The sequence below is a fragment of the Babylonia areolata genome, chromosome 9 (assembly GCF_041734735.1).
Source record: "Babylonia areolata isolate BAREFJ2019XMU chromosome 9, ASM4173473v1, whole genome shotgun sequence".
NCBI classification, from domain to species: Eukaryota; Metazoa; Mollusca; class Gastropoda; order Neogastropoda; family Buccinidae; genus Babylonia; species Babylonia areolata.
The window spans coordinates 13,504,051-13,525,998 of NC_134884.1; the positions used below are offsets into that span (position 1 = coordinate 13,504,051).

At 43.9% G+C, this 21,948-nt stretch overlaps 1 protein-coding gene across 1 annotated transcript; it reads right to left on the minus strand.

Moving 5' to 3' along the window:
- Positions 1–4,002: 4,002 nt before the first annotated feature.
- LOC143285953 (glutathione synthetase-like) lies at positions 4,003–19,187 on the minus strand. Its single transcript, XM_076593403.1, has 4 exons — positions 18,981–19,187; positions 16,748–16,829; positions 15,404–15,593; positions 4,003–4,234 (listed from the first exon to the last, which is right to left on the minus strand). Exons 1-4 carry the CDS (start codon positions 19,185–19,187, stop codon positions 4,105–4,107), a joined length of 609 nt encoding a protein of 202 aa, XP_076449518.1. The 3' UTR covers positions 4,003–4,104.
- Between the last annotated feature and the right edge of the window lie 2,761 nt (positions 19,188–21,948).

Below are 21,948 nucleotides of genomic sequence, written 5' to 3' on the forward strand. Positions count from 1 at the left end.
CAAGTCACAGTCAAAGAAAGACATATTGAAGAGCGCACGCAGCACCATCCAGCTGAAGTTGCGGCAGATGCAGGATTCCTGGTTGAGCAACAAAGCTGATGAGATCCAGGGCTTTGCAGACAGGAACGACATGAAAAATTTCTATAACGGCCTGAAAGAAGTCTACGGTCCCACCACCTCCGGATCTGCTCTACTCTTCAGTGCTGATGGCTCTACCCTAATCACTGACAAGGACGGGATCCTTGAGAGATGGGCTGAACACTTTGACAGCATACTGAACCGCCCTTCCACCATCAATGATGAAGCCATCGACCGACTCCCCCAGGTGCCAGTCAGTGAGTCGTAGGATGCCATTCCAACTTTGGAGGAGACCCAGAAAGCTATCCATCTGCTATCCAATGGCAAAGCCCCTGGCTCAGACTCCATTCCAGCTGAGGTCTACAAAGAAGGTGGTATGGCGCTAACTGAGAAGCTTCATCAGCTATTCCAGCTCATCTGGCAGCATGAGGCAGTTCCACAGGACTTCAAAGATGCTTCCATCATACACCTGTACAAGCGCAAAGGAAATCGTCAGGCCTGTGACATCCATGGTGGAATATCCCTGCTGTTCGTCACAGGCAAGACTCAGAGTGCTACTCAACCGTCTCATAGCGCACCTTGAGCAAGGTCTCCTACCAGAGAGCCAGTGTGGCTTCCGGAAAGAACGCGGGACTATCGACATGGTGTTTGCTGCCAGGCAGCTCTAGGAGAAGTGTCAGGAACAGAACGCCGACCTTTACTCCACCTATGTCGATCTGACCAAGGCCTTCGATACTGTTAGCAGAGATGGCCTATGGAGAGTTTCAGTTTCAGTTTCAGTAGCTCAAGGAGGCGTCACTGCGTTCGGACAAATCCATATACGCTACACCACATCTGCCAAGCAGATGCCTGACCAGCAGCATAACCCAACGCGCTTAGTCAGGCCTTGAGAAAAAAAAAAGGAGAATCATGGCGAAGTACGGATGTCCCAGAAAGTTCATCACCATCATACGGCAACTACACGATGGGATGCTGGCCCGAGTCCAAGACAACGGAGAGACTTCAGAACCATTCCCTGTCTCCAACCGAGTCAAGCAAGGGTGTGTTCTTGCTCCCACCCTGTTCAGTCTCATGTTTTCAGCCATGCTGACAGATGCCTTCAGAGACGCTGACGTAGGCATTGGCATCAGGTACCGTACAGATGGCTCACTCTTCAACCTCAGGAGGCTTCAAGCAAAAACCAAGGTGAGGACAGACACCGTCAACGACTCCCTGTTTGCTGATGACTGTGCTCTCAACGCTGCCTCCGAAGCTGACATGCAACACAGCGTCGACAAGTTCTTTGCTGCCTGTGACAACTTTGGCATCGCAATCAGCACAAAGAAGACTGAGGTGATGCACCAGCCAGCTCCAGGAAAGCCTTACGTTGAACCAAACATCTTCATCAACGGGCAACGACTGAATGCGGTGGACAAGTTCACATACCTGGGCAGTACACTCTCTCGCACAGTTGTCATCGACGACGAGGTGAATGCCAGACTCGCCAAAGCCAGCGTTGCCTTCGGCAGACTCCATAAGAACGTTTGGAACAGGAGAGGCATCACCCTGGAGACGAAGCTCAAAGTATACAAGGCCATAGTTCTCACCACACTGCTCAATGGATGTGAATCATGGACGGTCTACAAATGCCACGCCAAAAAGCTGAACCATTTCCACACCACCAGCCTCAGAAAACTTCTCGGCATAAAGTGGCAAGAGAAGATTCCTGACACAGAGGTGCTCACTCGTGCAAACTTGCCCAGCATCTACACCATCTTGATGCAGGCCCATCTGCGCTGGGCAGGCCGTGTAGTTCGCATGCCAGACCACCGGCTCCCAAAGAAACTGCTGTATGGCGAACTCCAACATGGCAAGCGCTCCCATGGAGGCCAAAAGAAGCGCTTCAAAGACACTCTGAAAGCTTCTTTGAAGGCCTTCAACATCAGCCACGACACATGGGAGCTGAATGCAATGGACAGACCAAAGTGGCGTTCAGCTGTCCACAAAGGCGCCAAATCCTGTGAGGCCAACAGAATCGCTGCAGCAGAGCAACACAGACAGGCCAGGAAAAGCGGTGCCAGCAAGTCCCCGACAGCCGCCACCATCCCCTGTCCACACTGCGTCAGAACCTTCCGGGCGCGGATTGGCCCAACGCACCCACCCCCAGGATGACTAGCTGGTCCTCGTCGATCCCGACGAACGAACCACACACAGTTGTGTGTGTGTGTGTGTGTGTGTGTGTGTGTGTGTGTGTGTGTGTGTGTGTGTGTGTGTGTTTACTGAGCTTAAAATCGTGACAATTGGTTATTATGAATGTGCAATATGTAGGATGAATAATGTGCAATATGCAGTATGAATGTACAATGGAATATGTCTAATGCTAACGTCCATATTCTAAATATATTTCTGTTAATAATTACGTTGTAATAATTAATCGCAATGTTTTAAAAGCGAATATGTGAAATGCTTTTATTTGAGAACTTATGTTTATTACTCTTGTTTAATCAAGTAAACCGCGTGTGTGGGGTGGGTGGGGGGTGGGCGGGTGCGGGTGTGTGCTGATTTTCTGGTTGTGGTTTTCCGCAGTTTATCTTATCTGTCTATTATAATCAATGTGCAATATAGTAGGCTATGCTTATAATTACATTCAAAATAATGTTTCTTAATGCTTTCTGTTTTTACATTAAGAATACCAGTTATCACCTACAGTGTGTGGATGTATGTATGAAACGGTGTATGTGATATTTTTTACATTTGTGTCTTCGTAATATTCGTAAAATCTGTTGTTGACTTTTACAGTTATGGTCCCCATGTTGTTTACTTGTCTATGTTGTGATAATGCACCTAACAAAATTTCTCCAGTTGGAGATAATAAAGTTATTATTATTCTTATATAGTACATACACGCGCGTGTTTACACACAGAAACACACACGCATACACAAACATACACACATAAATATACATTCGTCTGATTACCATTTTATTATAATGATAAAATAAAACAGCAAAACAAAGAGCAAAGTACCGTTTGGAGAGTGATTAGCATTCATATCATAATACATTGTATTTTTATTGAAATAAATTATTGGCTCATGCTGATAAAAGAAACTGGGTCTTTGTGATAACCACATTTCAGCTGTCCGTGTTTATTCGTGCATATATGTATTGTGTATGTATGAGCACGTGCGCGCGCGCGCGTGTGTGTGTGTGCGTGCATGTGTGTGTGCATGTGTGTGTGTGTGTGTGTGTGTGTGTGTGTGTGTGTGTGTGTGTGTGTGTGTGTGTGTGTGTGTGTGTGTGTGTGTGTGCATGGTAAACTTAACAAAGTCATTTTCTCTAAAAAAAAAAAAAAAAAAAAAAAAATACTTTGTCGACACCAATTTAAGTTGGTTTGAAGAGAGGATCAGTTCTGTTCAAGATGTGAAATGAGATTAAAAACGCAGTGCACTTCTGGGAAGGGCACATGGAATTATTCAGCGGCAAGGATTGCTTCTACAGTCATTTCATGGCAGCATTTTCATTCCCTTTGTACATAACTATTACAATTTTAATCTTATGCTTGACACTTGCCAGCAGTCATTTGAACAGTTTTAGTTAGAATAGTAATTTTCTGCCCAGTATATGTTATATTGATGCAGGAGCAGCAAAATTATACAATAAAATGGTACCTCAATCACAGTATATTATGGGAATGTTTTATTCAGTCTCTCATCCAAAATATGTTTTGAAAAATTTCAAGAAATATGACTCGAGGCATAGAAAGGCTGCTGTTTTATGCTCAGACTGAAGGCCTTGGGATTTGCCCAAGAGGTCATTGTAGGTTTACTGTTTGTTTACGCATTCCTTTTGCTAAGCATGTAGTATGTGATTATATGTGATTGGCTATTTCCTTCCCACTAAAATTAGTTTTAATGACAATGAAAGTTAAGCCTTCCTCGAGGAGCAATAAAAACACAAGAGTGGTCATTATGCTTCAAGACAACAAAAGATTTGACAAATATGGCCTGCGATATGTCAAACAGTGCAAAGTCTTCAGAAACACAGTTCACGTATCCACCACAAACGGACTGTCGATGGCAGCGGTACCCAGTGTGATGTCACCTTCATTCGTTTCCTGTGCTTTTGTTCGCAGCAAGTGACCGCACACGTTGTTGGCAATCTCCTTCTCACTTTCCCTAAAACAAATGATGACGACAATGACGATAAAAACAGCATTTGATTAAAAATACCAAAAAATGTTGTCCTAGACGTTCATCCCTGACTCACGTTCAAGGCTTAGAAACATCAATGCATCACTGCCCTTCTCAGTGGCTCCCCATTCAAGCACGACTACAATACAAACTCTCAGTTCTCTGTCTCACTTTCTTCACTGATTCTTGAACTATCTTTTGGATCTACTTTCTATTTTTTCACCATCCAGACAACTCCGTTCTTCACGTGATATGTGCACACTCTTGATTTCTAAAGATTCGCGCAAAAACTTACGATGAACGTTCATTTTCCTTTACTCCACACGAACTGTGGAGTTCACTACCCCCACACTTTCGTCACATCCCAACACCTGCATTCATTAGAGCACTCAAAACATATCTTTTCAAACGGTTTTACTCCAGTAAAGCTTTTCCATCAACATATGTCTGCTTTGATCTGATTGCTGGATGTTCTCTTCATGTTGATTTGTATGTATTTGTGTGTGTGTTTTTGTGTAATGTTTGTGATGTCTGGTTCTTTGGTGTATATTTTGACTGGTGAATGTGATGTTTTTATTTTTTGCTGTGATTTGGGCCTATGTGATGCGGGATCGATTTGTCTGTGTTGCTTTTTTTTTAATTTTTTTTTTTACATACTTTTATGTCACTTATTCTTAAGTTTGTATATTTCATTGTAAAGGACAGTAAGCCACATCTCAGATGGGGGTGCTGCGCTATGTGTCTTCATTTATTATTATTATTATTATCATTATTAGCATCATTATTGTGCGCTATGTGCATGCTGCACACGGGACCTCGGTTTATCGTCTCATCCGAATGACTAGACGCCTAGTTCGATTTTCCAGTCAAACCTGGAGAAAGGGCGAGAGCGGGAATCGAACCCAGACCCTCACGGACACTGTATTGGCAGACATCGAAGGTCCTGAACATCCTGGAGCCGATGATGGGTTATCAGCAGATGTGAGTCCTATAGTCCTTCAGCCAACCCCTCAAATCAAGGGGGTTGGTACCACTTATAGTGGCAAGTGTTATCATATATTTTTGGAATCGTCTATGTCCCTAGATGTCAGAAAATCATGATAATGTTGTGAACGTGGCAGCTTCCTGCCTCTTATCACGTCATTTCTAACCCAACCCTATCGCGTCGAGAACGCGCACCGTGATCAAGCTCTGTTCTCCCAAAGCCTAAACCATTGAAGATAGAAAAACCATTATTGACAAAAAAAGATGTATAATAGCATACTAAACAACTTTTGTTCTTATAAGTATATCAAATTATTATTTGTTCGTGAAATGTAGTGGCGTTTTGAGGATTTCATGACACATTCACACAAAATTCGGCATGTCCTCTTTTGTCAAAGCTAAATCGTTAGATATAGGAAGACACTTTATGAAGCAAAACGAAGCGCATGGGACCTGTGAACAACTTTTATTCTCAAAAACTATCAAAATGTTGATCGTTTTGGAAAAGTAATCACTTTTGTGAGTGTCATCAAAGATTACGCAACACGACAAAATTCTCAGTTTGTGTTCTGCTCTGCCTAAATGGTTGCAAAGAAAAAAGTACTTATTAAAGGAGAAGATGTAGAATAGCACGCAAAAAACTTATGCTCTTATACATTTATCAAAATATTATTTCGTTCATGAAATGTAGTGCTGTTTTGAGGATTTCATGACAAAATTCTCACAAAATGCAGCACCTCGTCTTTTGTAAAGGCTACCTAGTAGGATATAGGTAGACATATTTAGAAGCAAAACGAAGCGCAATGACTTGTGAACACCTTTTATTCTCATAAAACTATAAAAATGTTAATCGTTTCGGAACAATTATGGCTTTTGAGAGTTTCATCCAAAATTATGCAACACGACAAAATGCTCAGTTTGTCCACGTCGGTGTAATGCTCTGCCTAAATGGTTGTAGATGTAAATATACAGGTAACTGCTAAACAACCAGATGTAGAATAACACACTAAAGAAAATTTTAGCAGAAATAGATGAAAGTCAAACTAAAAGATATTGCATTTTGACCATGGGCACACATGCAAACTGGGGGAGGGACAAAACAGATCAAGGTTTAGAGACAATACTTGAAGAGTTAAATCTATTAAAGGTAAATCAAACAGCAACCTTTATTTTATTATTTGATATGTGAAATTATCGCACAATCTTATGATATAGGGATTAACATAAAGAAAGTAAAATCTATATTTTTTCCTGTGTTTGCGTCTGTTTCAGACAGCTTCAGAGGGCAGTACTGACCACCAGAAGTACTTCTGATTGATAAGAATCCAGTACCATCATGGCAGAAACTTCGCCTGAAGGAAGACCCGCATTAAAGTCTTCAACGGACCAGTGATCATCCACCAACAGACTTACAAATGTGATGAAAATAAGTCTGATTTCTCCAAATTCATCCCAGTCATGGGAAACTTTGCTTGAAGCGGCTATAATAAGGAAGCATGCACCTGAACTGGATGCTGCCAAGACGGTAGTTGGTATGGAAATACAAAAAAAAACACACACACAAAAAAAAAAAAAACCCACAGGTACTGCAGAACTGTCTTCACTATGAAACATACTTTGAATAGCCTGCTGAAAAGAAAAGCAGAGGAACCAGTTAAACCACCAGTTCCTGAGACTAAGACGCAAGTGCGAGCCTTCTTGGGCCTGGTAGGCTACTACCGTAAGTTTATCCCTAATTTCTCTGCCATGGCACTTCCCTTGACGGACCTCACCAGGAAAGGTGCTCCCAACAACGTTGTTTGGACTCCAGAGTGCGATCGGGCCTTCAAAACTTTGAAGGGTCGTCTGGTTTCTAGGCCAGTGTTGCAACTGCCAGATCTGTCCTGCCAGTTCGTCTTACGAACTGACGCCTCAGACCGTGGTCTGGGGGCGGTGCTCCTGCAGGAGAAGGAAGGTATACTGCACCCTGTCGCGTTTGCCAGCAGGAAATTGTCTGGAACTGAAAGTCACTACTCTACGATTGAGAAGGAGTGCTTAGCAGTAGTGTGGGCTACAGACAAATTCCAGCAGTTTTTGTATGGTCAGCAGTTTGTGCTCGAGACTGATCATCAACCTCTGCGGCACTTGCAGACAGCAAAAGTTGCGAACCAAAGGCTGCTGAGGTGGAGTTTGCTCTTACAGTCTTACTCCTTCACAGTTCGAGTGATCCCTGGCAGACTGAATGTTGGTGCCGACTATTTGAGTCGGGCATCTGTGGAATAATTGTTTCCCCTTTGTAGCCGTGCAGACAGATGTCTGTGCTCAATCAGGGGGGTGTTGTCACGGACAAGGAGGGTTGTGTGTGCGTGTGTGTGAACGCTGCCACTTTTGGTAGACCCCTCTCCTTGTAGCTCTCCCGCGTGCTCCATGTAGCTAAGGAAGTCTACGGAATGCACGTGTTGCACTGGAAAGCATGACGTGCAGATTTCCGATTTGTGAGTTATGTAAAGGTTTCTTCGTTTAGAAAACCAGCACCATTAGTCAGTGGAGCAAGACACTTGGCCAGGTCTACAAGTGTATGGTCCTATGGAGAGGGACGCTCAGCCGGTATTTTGGCCGGAGCTCAGAAACCGTTGAGGTATTCATTCATTTATCTTAGTCGTTGCATTGGTAAAATGATCTTGCAGTTTGTAGTATTTGTTGTACAGCCGTCCGAAAATATACGTACCTGTATTATTAGTCGCTTTGCTCTTCATGTGTTACCTGAAATTTTACTGTCTGACGTTACATGTGCTTAGTCTCTCATTTTCGTCGTAGACAGTTTTCTAGTATGGAACGTTACCAGTTTGCTTGAAACTGACACGTGGTTTTTTTTACTCGAGTGTTTGATTATTCTCTAATTCGGTATTACTTTCACTCTAAATTTACAATTTCAAATTACCTTACGTATTCTGTTTGATGTGCTAGAATTACTCAGTCTATTTCTCCCAGTTCTGGATGTGGAAACAGTGAAGTACATGTCTAGCTTACAGTTGTTTGTGCAATTATTTTCAGTGGATTTGTAAACTACTTCGGGAATTAATATTTCGTAGAAAGACTGGAAAACCGTTTAATTTGTTCAGATTGCTTTGCCAGTAAACCATGATGGGATTTAAGGGGAGTGAATGAGTACTGTCCATAATGTAACGTAGTGCTATTGTGATTCCCCTTCCGCCCCGAGATGGTGTGCGACGGCGGAATCCTACCAAAATCGTGGATAATTCACTAGAACTTAGCCGCAGATTCTAGGTTTTTGTCTAAGGAACTCCATTCTCCCTGTGTGGAGACCCGACTTCATCCCCGCTGTCTGAGTGGCCGTCTTCCGCCTGGGGAGCTCGAGCGTCGCTGGTGGACGTGTTTCCCCAAGTGCAACACCAGACTCCACCTTCCAGGACAACGAACTGCAAACTGTGTGGTGCCAGTTTCTATCCCCCCACCCCACCCCCCCACCCCCACCTAAGCTGAGCATTACTGGAAAAAAAGACAAACTGTCGAGGGTGACGAAGGGAAAATTGTGGGTGTTCCTCATGTGGAAGAGGAAAACGGACAGACTTTTCTTTGTGGTGTCTAATTAAGCATTGTATCGTGTCTGATTTGTTAAAAGTATTTGGAGTAAATGTTTTGTATCTGTTTATTCAAGGCTTTTGTTTGGATAAAGGTGAGACAGCGTGAGAGAGTTGGCCATAACTTTTATTTGAAAAGTTGCACGCGACAATTGGCGAGCCTGCCAGGATCCTTTCTTGGATAGTAGTATCTGAATTCATTTTTGTCACTGGCCACTATCCTCGTTCACTACTCGCTCCCATCTCCCAATCTTAATTACATTATCGTAATGAATTGACAGGTAGGTGTAGGTGTCTGGAGTGGACTTGGGTCGGTAGGTTACCAGTTAGTATATATTTGTACATTACTTCATTCTTTAGTGTATGGTATTAGTCATTCATTGATTGCATGGAACTTCGTTCTGGCCGCAAGCTTAACGTCATGGCAGAAAGTAGGCAGGATCGTATTTCACGGTGGCGCAGTTTCACTGCTGAGTTAGAGGTTCCAAGGGAGCAAGTTGCTGAGTTTGTTGCTAGTCAAATGCTTAAGGAGGATGAGGCTGCAGAGAAAAGGGAGAGGAAAGGGCTCATCAAAGGCAGCTGGAATGGGAGGAGGAGCAACACCAACAACAGCGCGAAGAGCATTCCCTCCGGCTTGAGGTTCTGCAGAGGGAGAAGAAAGGGAAGAATTATGGCAACAGTATGGTGATGGATCAGGTAGAGGGAGAGTCTGACACTGACGACGACCGTGGGTTTCGCCCCAACCTTCCAAAGTTCGATGACAGTAAGGGTGACATTTCGTCTTGGTTGAAGAGGTTTGAGCGTGTCGCTACTCTGTACGGATGGAAGAAGAGCACCTGGGCGACTCAAGTTTCTACCCGTCTCACTGGCAAGGCCGAGGATGTCTACAACAACCTGAGCGACGCTGACGCGGGTGACTACGATAAGCTGAAGGAGCAACTTTTAGCTCGTTACCAATTGAATGCAGAGACGTATCGTCGTCGTTTCAGGAACTGTAAAAGAAAAGACAATGAAACTTTTGTGCAGTTTAGTGCCAGGTTGCAGGACAACTTAAAGCAGTGGCATGAGCAATCTAAGATTCCTGATCTGAAACAATTGATTCTCCTTGAGCAGTTCTTACAATCTTTGCAAGCTGACATGGCCGCCTACGTGATGGAGAAGCAGCCACAGTCTCTGGAAGAAGCTGTCGCATCAGCTGAAGTTTACTTCATGGCTCATAGGGGTGGGAGGAAGTTTCTTCAGCCGGTAGGTCTTAGTGGTAATGCTTCAGCAGGACAGGATAAGTCCAAGGTGGGTGGAACTAAGAGCGAGTCTGGGAATTCCTCTGTTAAGACTTGTTTCATCTGTCAGTCACCTAAGCACTTGGCTAGAGACTGTCCCAGGAAAGGGAAATCGGCGGGCGCAGTACAGCATCAAGGGACAGAGGTCAGGCAATCAGTTCAGGTGCCTACTCTCTGCACGCCATGTAGAGAGCAGGAATGTGATCCACACTGTCTGGTCGTGGTCGAAGGCAAGGCAGTACCAGGACTGCGTGATACAGGGTCTCATGTCTGTGTCGTGAAGAAGTCTCATATCTGATTGTCATCTTACCGGCAGGCAACTTGAAGTTTCTATGGCCGAGAAAGACATCAAGCGGCGCTATCCTATTGCTGTGGTTAGGACAGAGTCCGTTTTTCACAGGTCAGGTTGAGGCTGTAGTTATGGAGACTCCAGTGGTTGATTTCATAGTTGGGAATCATGCTCGGTTAGAAGATCCAAAAGTTTTGCCAGTGTATGGTACACCCAAGGAAATCTCTGTAGTCACTCGTGCTCAGGCAGCAGAGAAGAGGCGACCTTCTACTTTGCGGGTGGCATCTCCAGGTCTCGAGGCCATGACGCCAGAACAGTTGAAGGAACTACAGACAGGTGATCCTGGATTGAAGTCTTTGCGGGAGGCAGCCGATCGTAGAGACGTTAGGGTTTCTGGTCGTACAGGCGAGGTGTCCTTCAGGTGGAGGAAGGGTATTCTGTACCATGAGTACCGTCAGGCGAAGATTGAGTAGTCAGGTTGTGGTCCCCACACGGCTTAGACAGGGAGTAATGAAACTGGCTCATGAACCGCCTATGGGGGGTCATCAAGGAGGAAAGAAGACTCTGGACAGGATTTGGAAACAGTTTTTCTGGCCTGGTATGTGTGCGGACGTTCGCCGATTTGTTTCGTCCTGTGACCAATGCCAAAAAGTCTCTCCAAAACCTCAGAGGGTACCTCTAGGGAAGATGCCTCTGATCGACACTCCATTTGAGCGGGTAGCAGTTGACCTTGTTGGGCCGATTACTCCTGCGTCAGGGTCAGGGAACCGCTATATCTTGGTGGTTGTGGATTACGCCACCCGGTACCCTGAGGCCGTTCCTCTTAAGACCGTTGAAGCTACCACGGTTGCTGAAGCGCTGTGGGAGGTCTGGACTCGAGTTGGTGTGCCGTCTGAGATTTTAACTGATCGCGGAACCCAGTTCATGAGTGATGTAATGAAGCAGATGGAGAGATTGTTGTCCATCCGTGGGTTGGCAACAACTTACCATGCTCAAGGAAATGGGCTGGTAGAGCGGTACAACGGCGTTCTGAAGACTGCGTTGCGGAAGTTTACTCAGGAGAAACCAAAGCAATGGGATCGGTATATCCCTGCACTGCTCTTTGCTTAGCGGGAAGCGACTCAGGAGAGTTTGGGGTTCTCACCATTTGAGCTCCTGTACGGAAGAACAGTACGAGGGCCTTTGTCTGTCTTGCGCCAGCTGTGGACAGATGAACATACTTCTGAAGAAGTTCGCACTACTGCAGAGTACGTAGTAGACTTGAGGAACCGTATCGAGGAAACCTGTGAATTGGCACGCAGGAATTTGGCTGCAGCTTCTCAGAGACATGCTGAGGTTTTTAACAGGAAGTCTCAGAATCGTGCGTTCTCCTCTGGTGACAAGGTACTGCTGCTTTTGCCCCCGAGACATAACAAATTACAGCTGTGCTGGCAGGGTCCCTTCGAGGTGTTGGAGAGGAAGGGAGAAGCTGACTATAAGATTCGGATGGGAGGACAGGACAAATTGTACCATGCGAATCTGCTGAAGAGGTATGTGGAAAGACAGGCGGACTCTGCTTCTTGTGAAGTTCCGATGGTGGCTGTTGCTGTCATATAGGAGACTGAACCAACTTCTATCGCTGACAGAGAGTTGCCTGTGCCCAGTCTGGTGGCTGAGGAAACAATAGCTGACTTGAACTTTGGACCAGGTCTGAATGACAAACAGAAAGAGGAAGTTTTGACAATTGCTCGTCGGCATGAGAAGGTCATCACGGATGTACCGTTGCAGACGAAATTGGCAGAGTTTGACATGACCGTAGAGACAGCAAAGCTGGTGCGAGTAAAACAGTACCCTTTGCCCCATGCCAAAGTGGAGATCGTCAAGCAAGAGGTAGAGACCATGAAGACGCTTGGGGTGATAGAGCCTGCTGCATCTCCCTATAATGCGCCGGTAGTTCTCGTACGCAAGAAAGACGGAAAGATCCGGTCCTGCGTTGACTATCGACGTTTGAATAACGTCACCGTCTTTGATGCGGAACCTCTACCTGACGTAGAGCATCTTTTCTCTTTAAGTAAAGCCCGGTACTTCAGCAAGTGGGACCTCAGCAAAGGTTACTGGCAAATTCCGGTCAGAGAAGACATCCGGCCTATGACTGCTTTCACTACCCCCAGTGGACAGTTCCAGTTCACTGTGATGCCCTTCGGCTTGAAGAATGCAGCAGCAGTTTTCTCAAGGATGATGAGAGCTTTGCTGGATCCCATAGGCATGAAAGATGTACATAACTTCATGGACGACATCATGATTGCGTCCGAAACATGGGAAGAACATCTCTCCGCTATAGAGGCAGTTTTCCAGCGATTGGAGGAAGCAAATCTGTCAGTCCGTCCAAAGAAGTGCTTCATTGGGTTCGAGGAACTGAGTTTTCTGGGACATGTTGTACGGCACGGTCAAATCCTGCCGGAAATGGACAAGGTGGAGAAAGTTATGAAAGCACCAGTTCCTGAGACTAAGACGCAAGTGCGAGCCTTCTTGGGCCTGGTAGGCTACTACCGTAAGTTTATCCCTAATTTCTCTGCCATGGCACTTCCCTTGACAGACCTCACCAGGAAAGGTGCTCCCAACAACGTTGTTTGGACTCCAGAGTGCGATCGGGCCTTCAAAACTTTGAAGGGTCGTCTGGTTTCTAGGCCAGTGTTGCAACTGCCAGATCTGTCCTGCCAGTTCGTCTTACGAACTGACGCCTCAGACCGTGGTCTGGGGGCGGTGCTCCTGCAGGAGAAGGAAGGTATACTACACCCTGTCGCGTTTGCCAGCAGGAAATTGTCTGGAACTGAAAGTCACTACTCTACGATTGAGGAGTGCTTAGCAGTAGTGTGGGCTACAGACAAATTCCAGCAGTTTTTGTATGGTCAGCAGTTTGTGCTTGAGACTGATCATCAACCTCTGCGGTACTTGCAGACAGCAAAAGTTGCGAACCAAGGGCTGCTGAGGTGGAGTTTGCTCTTACAGTCTTACTCCTTCACAGTTCGAGTGATCCCTGGCAGACTGAATGTTGGTGCCGACTATTTGAGTCGGGCATCTGCGGAATAATTGTTTCCCCTTTGTAGCCGTGCAGACAGATGTCTGTGCTCAATCAGGGGGGTGTTGTCACGGACAAGGAGGGTTGTGTGTGCGTGTGTGTGAACGCTGCCACTTTTGGTAGACCCCTCTCCTTGTAGCTCTCCCGCGTGCTCCATGTAGCTAAGGAAGTCTACGGAATGCACGTGTTGCACTGGAAAGCATGACGTGCAGATTTCCGATTTGAGTTATGGAAAGTTTTCTTCGTTTAGAAAACCAACACCATTAGTCAGTGGAGCAAGACACTTGGCCAGGTCTACAAGTGTATGGTCCTATGGAGAGGGACGCTCAGCCGGTATTTTGGCCGGAGCTCAGAAACCGTTGAGGTATTCATTCATTTATCTTAGTCGTTGCATTGGTAAAATGATCTTGCAGTTTGTAGTATTTGTTGTACAGCCGTCCGAAAATATACGTACCTGTATTATTAGTCGCTTTTGCTCTTCATGTGTTACCTGAAATTTTACTGTCTGACGTTACATGTGCTTAGTCTCTCATTTTCGTCGTAGACAGTTATTTTCTAGTATGGAACGTTACCAGTTTGCTTGAAACTGACACGTGGTTTTTTGCTCGAGTGTTTGATTATTCTCTAATTCGGTATTACTTTCACTCTAAATTTACAATGTCAAATTACCTCGCGTATTCTGTTTGATGTGCTAGAATTACTCAGTCTATTTCTCCCAGTTCTGGATGTGGAAACAGTGAAGTACAAGTCTAGCTTACAGTTGTTTGTGAAATTATTTTCAGTGGATTTGTAAACTACTTCGGGAATTAATATTTCGTAGAAAGACTGGAAAACCGTTTAATTTGTTCAGATTGCTTTGCCAGTAAACCATGATGGGATTTAAGGGGAGTGAATGAGTACTGTCCATAATGTAACGTAGTGCTGTTGTGATTCCCCTTCCGCCCCGAGATGGTGTGCGACGGCGGAATTCTACCAAAATCGTGGATAATTCACTAGAACTTAGCCGCAGATTCTAGGTTTTTGTCTAAGGAACTCCATTCTCCCTGTGTGGAGACCCGACTTCATCCCCGCTGTCTGAGTGGCCGTCTTCCGCCTGGGGAGCTCGAGCGTCGCTGGTGGACGTGTTTCCCCAAGTGCAACACCAGACTCCACCTTCCAGGACAACGAACTGCAAACTGTGTGGTGCCAGTTTCTATCCCCCCACCCCACCCCCCCCACCCCTCCCCACCTAAGCTGAGTATTACCGGAAAAAAGACAAACTGTCACAGAAGAGGGTGACGAAGGGAAAATTGTGGGTGTTCCTCATGTGGAAGAGGAAAACGAACAGACTTTTCTTTGTGGTGTCTAATTGTTAAGCATTGTATCGTGTCTGATTTGTTAAAAGTATTTGGAGTAAATGTTTTGTATCTGTTTATTCAAGGCTTTTGTTTGGATAAAGGTGAGACAGCGTGAGAGAGTTGGCCATAACTTTTATTTGAAAAATTGCACGCGACATCCTGCAATAAAGAGAAGTTTGCAGTTGTCGAAAATACATCCGTCTTAAGCAATAGCAATGCGAATACTATTTTAAAACTCATACATGACATAGCCCATTTCATGAAATGGGCATATTTGCTCATTTCATGAAATAGGCAGTTTTATACATTGGGTGTTGTATATGCATAAACATATCTCTCTCCGTCTCTCACTCTCTCTCTCTCTCTCTCTCTCTCTCACACACACACACACACACACACACACACACACACACACACACACACACACACAATTCCTACGTATTTGAGTGATTTTAAATTCATGTGTGTACTTTTTATGTGTTGTTCCCCCCTCCCCCTCAATATTACCAGAAATCCCTGTACACTTGGTAAGAAAAGACTATTCTATTATTTTCTTTCCACAGCAAAGTGAAGGTTGGGTATTGAATGGGGTTGAGGGTGAACAGAACAGGCCTTTCCATCTTACCCAATGTGGACACCGAACACCCCCAGTTCACTGACTGTGTCCGATAAAACCAGCGGTGTCAATCCCATTATCATGTAATTCTTTTTCGGCAAGGGGAACAACCTCTCCATCAGAATAAAGGCCTCTCGCTCCTGAGTGGTCCCCCTTCTCTCCAGCATGCTCTTCATCTCTTCCCCAAAGAGATTATTGCCTGTAACGAGGACACACACACACACACACACACACGCACGCACGCACGCACGCACGCACGCAAGCACGCACACACTTTCAAATAATGTAAGAAAACGGATCAAGGCACCATACACACTGATCACTCACGTGCATGTAGGTCTGCATGAACAGCTGACGAGACGTTCGGATATAAAAATAATGAAATCATGCAATAAAAATGAAGAAGCCATCACCACAGCGTGTGTATATGAGTGTGTGGTCGCGCGCTTATGTGCTTTTTGTGTATTTTATATGCCAAGGTATAGCAGGCATGACCACGCATATACTTCAACGAATGTTTGTGTTCCACTTGTTTTTGTATGTGGATATCATAAAAGTACACTAATTACGCCGAACATACAGACTTATACTCACTGCAACACATAAATGGTATGCTGAGATTTCACAGCAACTGAAATTTAACTGAAGACTAAAAGAATAATATTGTACTATACACCGTAGCATTGTCAATGGACATGAATGTACCTGCAACGCAGTGTCACTTTCTGGATTACTCTTACATGTACATCATTCATAGCTTAAGCTGTCTCCTGAGCGAAATACAACAGTGAATAGTTAACTGGAATCACATGTCCTAACTTCCCCGCTCTTCTTTCTCCAGTGATGCTGTAGCGTGTATGGATTAGCACGTGTTCGCTGACTTCCACTTCTTTTTCTGCGTTCTTGGGCTGCAAGCTGCCATGTTCACCCCTATGCGCAAGTGGACCTTTTTTCGTAAGACCCTTCATACCCCGCTGTGTTGCCACAGAGGCCTATGGTTCTCCAGGGTGTGTATGCTAGATGTATGTTTGTTCCCATAAGCCACCAAACGTTGATATACATTGCGAGAGCGTTATATTTTGATCTTTTGCAAGCGAAGGGTGTTCAGGCACTGGCATTTTTGCACATCTGTTGACCTGGGAGATCGGAAAAATATCCATCCTTAACCAAATAGGTACCGCGACAGAGAATTGAATCAAGGACCCTCTGATGAACCAAGGACCCTCCAATCGAAAGTCCTTTGCTTCAATCACTCGGCTGTTGCGCACGTCACTTAGCCTACCCTTCAGAAATCATACCGAAACAACAATGTTAGACAAGGAACCAGGGACATGCAATCATCAGAGCACTCACCTCCTCCCTCCCTCTGTGGCTTCAAGACGAACTTGTCCGGGGACTCGATGGCCATCTTCACTGCTTCATCACCTTCACAGCCCTGGACATAAAAGACGTTTAGAAGACATACATCTTCCTCTGCATGGCCCTAGAAGGCTAGATTCCACTTCTAGAGAGAAACATACGCGTACGCGCACGAACGCACACACAGAAAGACATACACAAACACACACACATAGACATGTGCGCGTACACACACACACACACACACACACACACACACACACACACACACACACAAATGCACGCGCGAGGATACGTCACCAAGATGGCGGATACAGTCAACGGACAAGAAATCATCTGCTAATCTTTGTCAAAAACTACTGTGATGACGCGAACGACAAGATCACAGAGGAAACGATTCAGTTCCTGTACCTGTGCGACTGCAGAAGAAGATATTCCTGAAGATTATCCAGCAGAAATGACAGCAGATGAAGGCACATGAACTGAGTAGACGGAAGAGGCCACCAGTCCCACCGGCAAGCCCTCCGTTACCACCTCTGATGACACTATTGACAGCCAACCAGAAGAAATCAAGGATGATCACGACGAAATCTCCAGCTTGCACGATGAGGTTAGTAAATTAAGTTCCATAATTCTGACCTTATGCCAGCGCATCGCGTCAATGGAAGAAAATATGATAAACCAAGCGCGACTGATCGAAAGGGTGACAAAGCTAAAAGTGGTACTTTATAATACTGACACAACACATAATACCTACACTCAAACAGACCCCGTGTGCAATGCCACCTACGCACAAGAAGCCGGACGGACTCCCCCTAAACCACACCCGGCTGGAACAACAGCAGGGCCAACAGCAACCACATAAAAAGAAAGAAAGAAAAAAAAAACCCGCCAAACTGAGTTCACAGGCCTGATGTTCTCAAAGAAGAAATCACGTCATTGCAGAGAAAGTCAGCTTCAGTAACGTCTTTGACTTTTGACTTTGATGGTTTACGTTGCTGGTCGTGCTCGGCGACAAAAAGAGAAGAAGAAAAAAAAACCCATTGCTCTTTTTCTAACTCTAAAATTGTAATGAGCAAGGTCCCTGGTGTAAGGAATAATGAACTGAGTGTAAAACAACTGTTAAATGCATTGTTCTGCAAAAAGATATTCGAACTGAGCCGTGTATCTTTTGTGTCAAATGAGCAGCTGAAAATGAACCATGTCAAGGACTGCATTCATTCCACTGAGAAGGGTTCTAGCATCCTGGCGGCAAACCTGAGGCGCCCCATGCGGTGGCTGTTCTGGACTAAGCCGATGAAAACAGCGAGAGCAGTACAGCAGCCGGAGGTCACAGCCTGGCACTGTGGCAGACCCTGTCATCCTCGTTTCTTTGGTGCCTCTGACAAATGGTGCAACATGTAACATGTTTGATGTGCTACAACGATGGTGCTGATATCTATATATATATATATATATATATATATATATATATATATATATATATATATATATAAACTATAGCGATATTGAGCCAGTATTGGTCTTTTCTTCATCGTGAGATCTCAGTCGTAATTACTGTGTTGACTCAAGATTACTTTCTGTGTATCTCAGGTGTATTTTCCGGTGTTGTCTGAACTAACACATTATTATTGCTAGTTTCCTATTTCAATATTTGATTGTTGTTGGTGGACAGTGATTCTTGGGTTTCTCTTTTTTCTGTTATAACCTATTTAAATTTTTTGGTGGTCTCTCACACATTGTATGTTTTGTATTTGACCATCAGTATTGTTGTTTATTTCAAAGTATGGATTGTAAATGCAATTCCAAATTTTTACCTTTGAACTGCAGATCTATGTCTACGAACGTTCACGATCTGCAGCAAGATTTTGTATCGAATGAATATCATCTTCTTCTCCTTCAGTCTTCGAATGTGAAAAAGGACAATCTTCCCAGACTGAAGCAGTTCTGTTATCCACCAATAGTTCACCAAGGACAGCCCGGTGCCAAGGTCAGTACTGCAATTCATATTCGTATCGGTTTATAGTACTGTGAAAAACAGTCACCAGTACCAGTGTGCATGGAAAATATTGCATCGTATGCTGTAACTGTTAAGTTTTCAGATTAAAAAACAACAACTGCACTTCTGTTTACTTACCAAAATGGCCTAACACACACACACACACACACACACACACACACACACACACACACACACACACACACACACACACACACACACACAGACCTTGTCCAGACTGTAGAGTCCAGCAAAGGTCTGCCGTATCCTGTGCACGGCCGCCGGGTCCTGAATGAAGCGCTCCACGGCTCCTGGCCGGGCCAGCTCCTGCTGCACTTTCTTGGAGCCGCTCAGCTGTGACCGGACTGTCGGACATTTGATGGACCTTGACCGCTCCATCAGAAGCCGGGCTGACCAGTCCTGGAGAAAAAGCATAGGTAAGAAGGTGAGAGAGAGAGGAAGAGAGAGATGTTTTTATGCTGTTGCTGACCAGTGCTGAAAAGGGAGAAAACTATAAAACAAAAATAAGTAACGTACCTCAGACACGCAGACAGACCAACTGATAACCAGGGTTTACATAACTTCAAACATACTCCAAATTCATCTGTCAGTTTAGGTTCTAAACCATAGTCATCATCTCCACAACTGCAATGAACAGAACTCAGACATCAATAAAAACCAAGTCATTCAACTTTTGCTATATATATGAATGGTTTTCCTTTTCTCTTCTTTTGCAAAACTGTATTTCATTGTTTCTTCTATCAATCTTGCTGTTGTTTTGATGGGGGTTTTTTTTTTTTTTAATTTATGTAAACTGTATTCCCATATTAGTGGGTTTTTAAACCGTACTTATCTTGAATACAGATTTTTGAAACCCCATGTTCTGTAAAGATATTGGGTTCCTCTGGATAATGTGAGTCTTTGCTATTGATAGAACAACAAAAATAATAACCTAGTTATCATAATGTTAATAATGATAATTATCCTAATAAGGTAACCTTTACTACTGATAAAGACATGAGACTGAGAGAGAAAGAATTGTCAGGAGACATTTCCGATTGTCCACCTCCATTCATCAGTCACATTCTTCCCTGTGTAATTATGTAGCTGGTCTTTGATATTGGAGGTACATAAAGGAACCACTTGCATTTTCAGACGTATAGGAAATTTCCCCGTAACCAGTCCTCATGTACACCACAGCTACCTCGCTTTGGTCTCTGAAATTGAAAAATAAATAGTTTGGTACCATTAGAAAGGTAGCCTATGTACACAGTCCTTCAAGTTGTGACAACCACTCATAATCTGTCATGCTTGCAGTGTAGGCCAAACCAGCAGGTTTTGGAATGATTTTAAGTACATGTACAGACACACACACACACTCATGGAAACATGTGCATGCATGCATGTTTACGGGCATACATGTATTGTGTATGTATGAGCACGTGCGTGCTGCAAGCGTTCGCGTGTGTGTGTTGCCTGCATGTGTGTGTGTGTGTGTGGGTTGGTGTGTGTGTGTGTGTGTGTGTGTGTGTGTGTTATATTTAAACAAACTTTTAGTTCATTTCTCGAAAAATACGTTGCCACACAATTAAGTTGGATTAAGAGAGAAGAGTCAAGTTCAGGTCAAGATGTGAATGAGATTAAAAATGAGTGCACTTCTGGGAAGGGCACATGAATTATTTCACGCAAGGATTGACTTCTACAGCATTTCAGGCACATTATCATTCCTTTTGTACATATCCATTACAGTTTTTAATCTTAATGCTTGAAACTGAACACCAGCAGTCATTTGAACAGTTTTAAGTTTAAATAGTAATTTATATTCTGCCCAGTAATGGTTTATTTTGGAAGCTTACATTCAACCAGGAGACTAAATTAAACAATAAAAGGTACCTCAATCATCACAATGCATTATGGAATGTATTATTCAGTCTCCTCATTTTCCAAAATAATGTTTTTGAAAAAAATTTCAAAGAAATATGACTAGAGGCATAGAAAAGGCTTGCTTATGTTTTTAAATTCTCAGACAGAAGGACTTGCACTTTTTTTCAAATTTGCCCAGAGCAATTGTAGTTTTAACTGTTTGTTTCTTTCGCATTCCTTTGTAAACAATGTATAAGTGTTGGCTATTTCCTTCCCACTAAAATTAGTTTTTTAATGACAATGAAAGTTATGCCTTCCTCGAGGATCACTACAAACACAAGGGTGGGTCATTCTGCTTCCTAAGACATCAGAAGAATTTGACAAATATGGCCTGCGATAATGTCCAAAAACAGTGCAAAAGTCTTCCGTAAACCCAGTTCACGTATCCTTCCACCACAATAACGGACTGATCGATGGCAAGCGGTACCCCTAAGAAGCCCCCCACCTTCATTCGTTCCTGTGCTTTTGTTCCGCAGCAAGTGACCGCACAAAGTTGTTGGCAAGCTCCTCTCACCTTTCCCTAAAAACAAATGATGACGACAATAACGATAAAAACAAGCATTTTGATTGAAATATACCAAAAAAATGTTGTGCTAGACGTTCAGCCCTACTCACGTTCAAGCTTAGAAACATCAATGCAACATCACTGGCCCTCTCTCGCTCCCCTTCAATGGGCTCCCCATATCGAAGCAACGAATACAAATACAAACTCCCTCGGTCTTTCGCGTGGACAAGTGCACACCTCTTGATTTCTTCAAAGATTCGGCTGCGCAAAAACTTACGATGAACGTTCAATTGTCCCTTTACCGCACACAAACATGAAATTGCACTACCACCAACACTTTCGTCACACCCCAACACCTGCATTCATTGAGCACTCAAAACATTTCTTTTCAAACGCTTTTAAACTTCCAGTAAAGCTTTTCCATCAAGATATGGTCTGCTTTGATCTGATTGCTGATGTTCTCTTCATGTTGATTGTATATATTTGTGTGTGTGTTTTTGTGTTAATGTTTGTGATGTCTGGTTTCTTTGGTGTATAATTTTGACTGGTGAATTGATGTTTTTTATTTTTTTGCTGTGAATTTGGGCCTATGTGATGCGAATAATAATTGATTTGTCTGTGTTACTTTTTTTCCATACTTTTATGTCACATATCCTTAAGTTTTGTATATTTTCATTGTAAAGGACATAAAGCCACATCTGAGAAGGGGGTGCTGCGCTATATGTCTTTCATTATTATTATTATTATTTTATTTGTTATCATTATAAC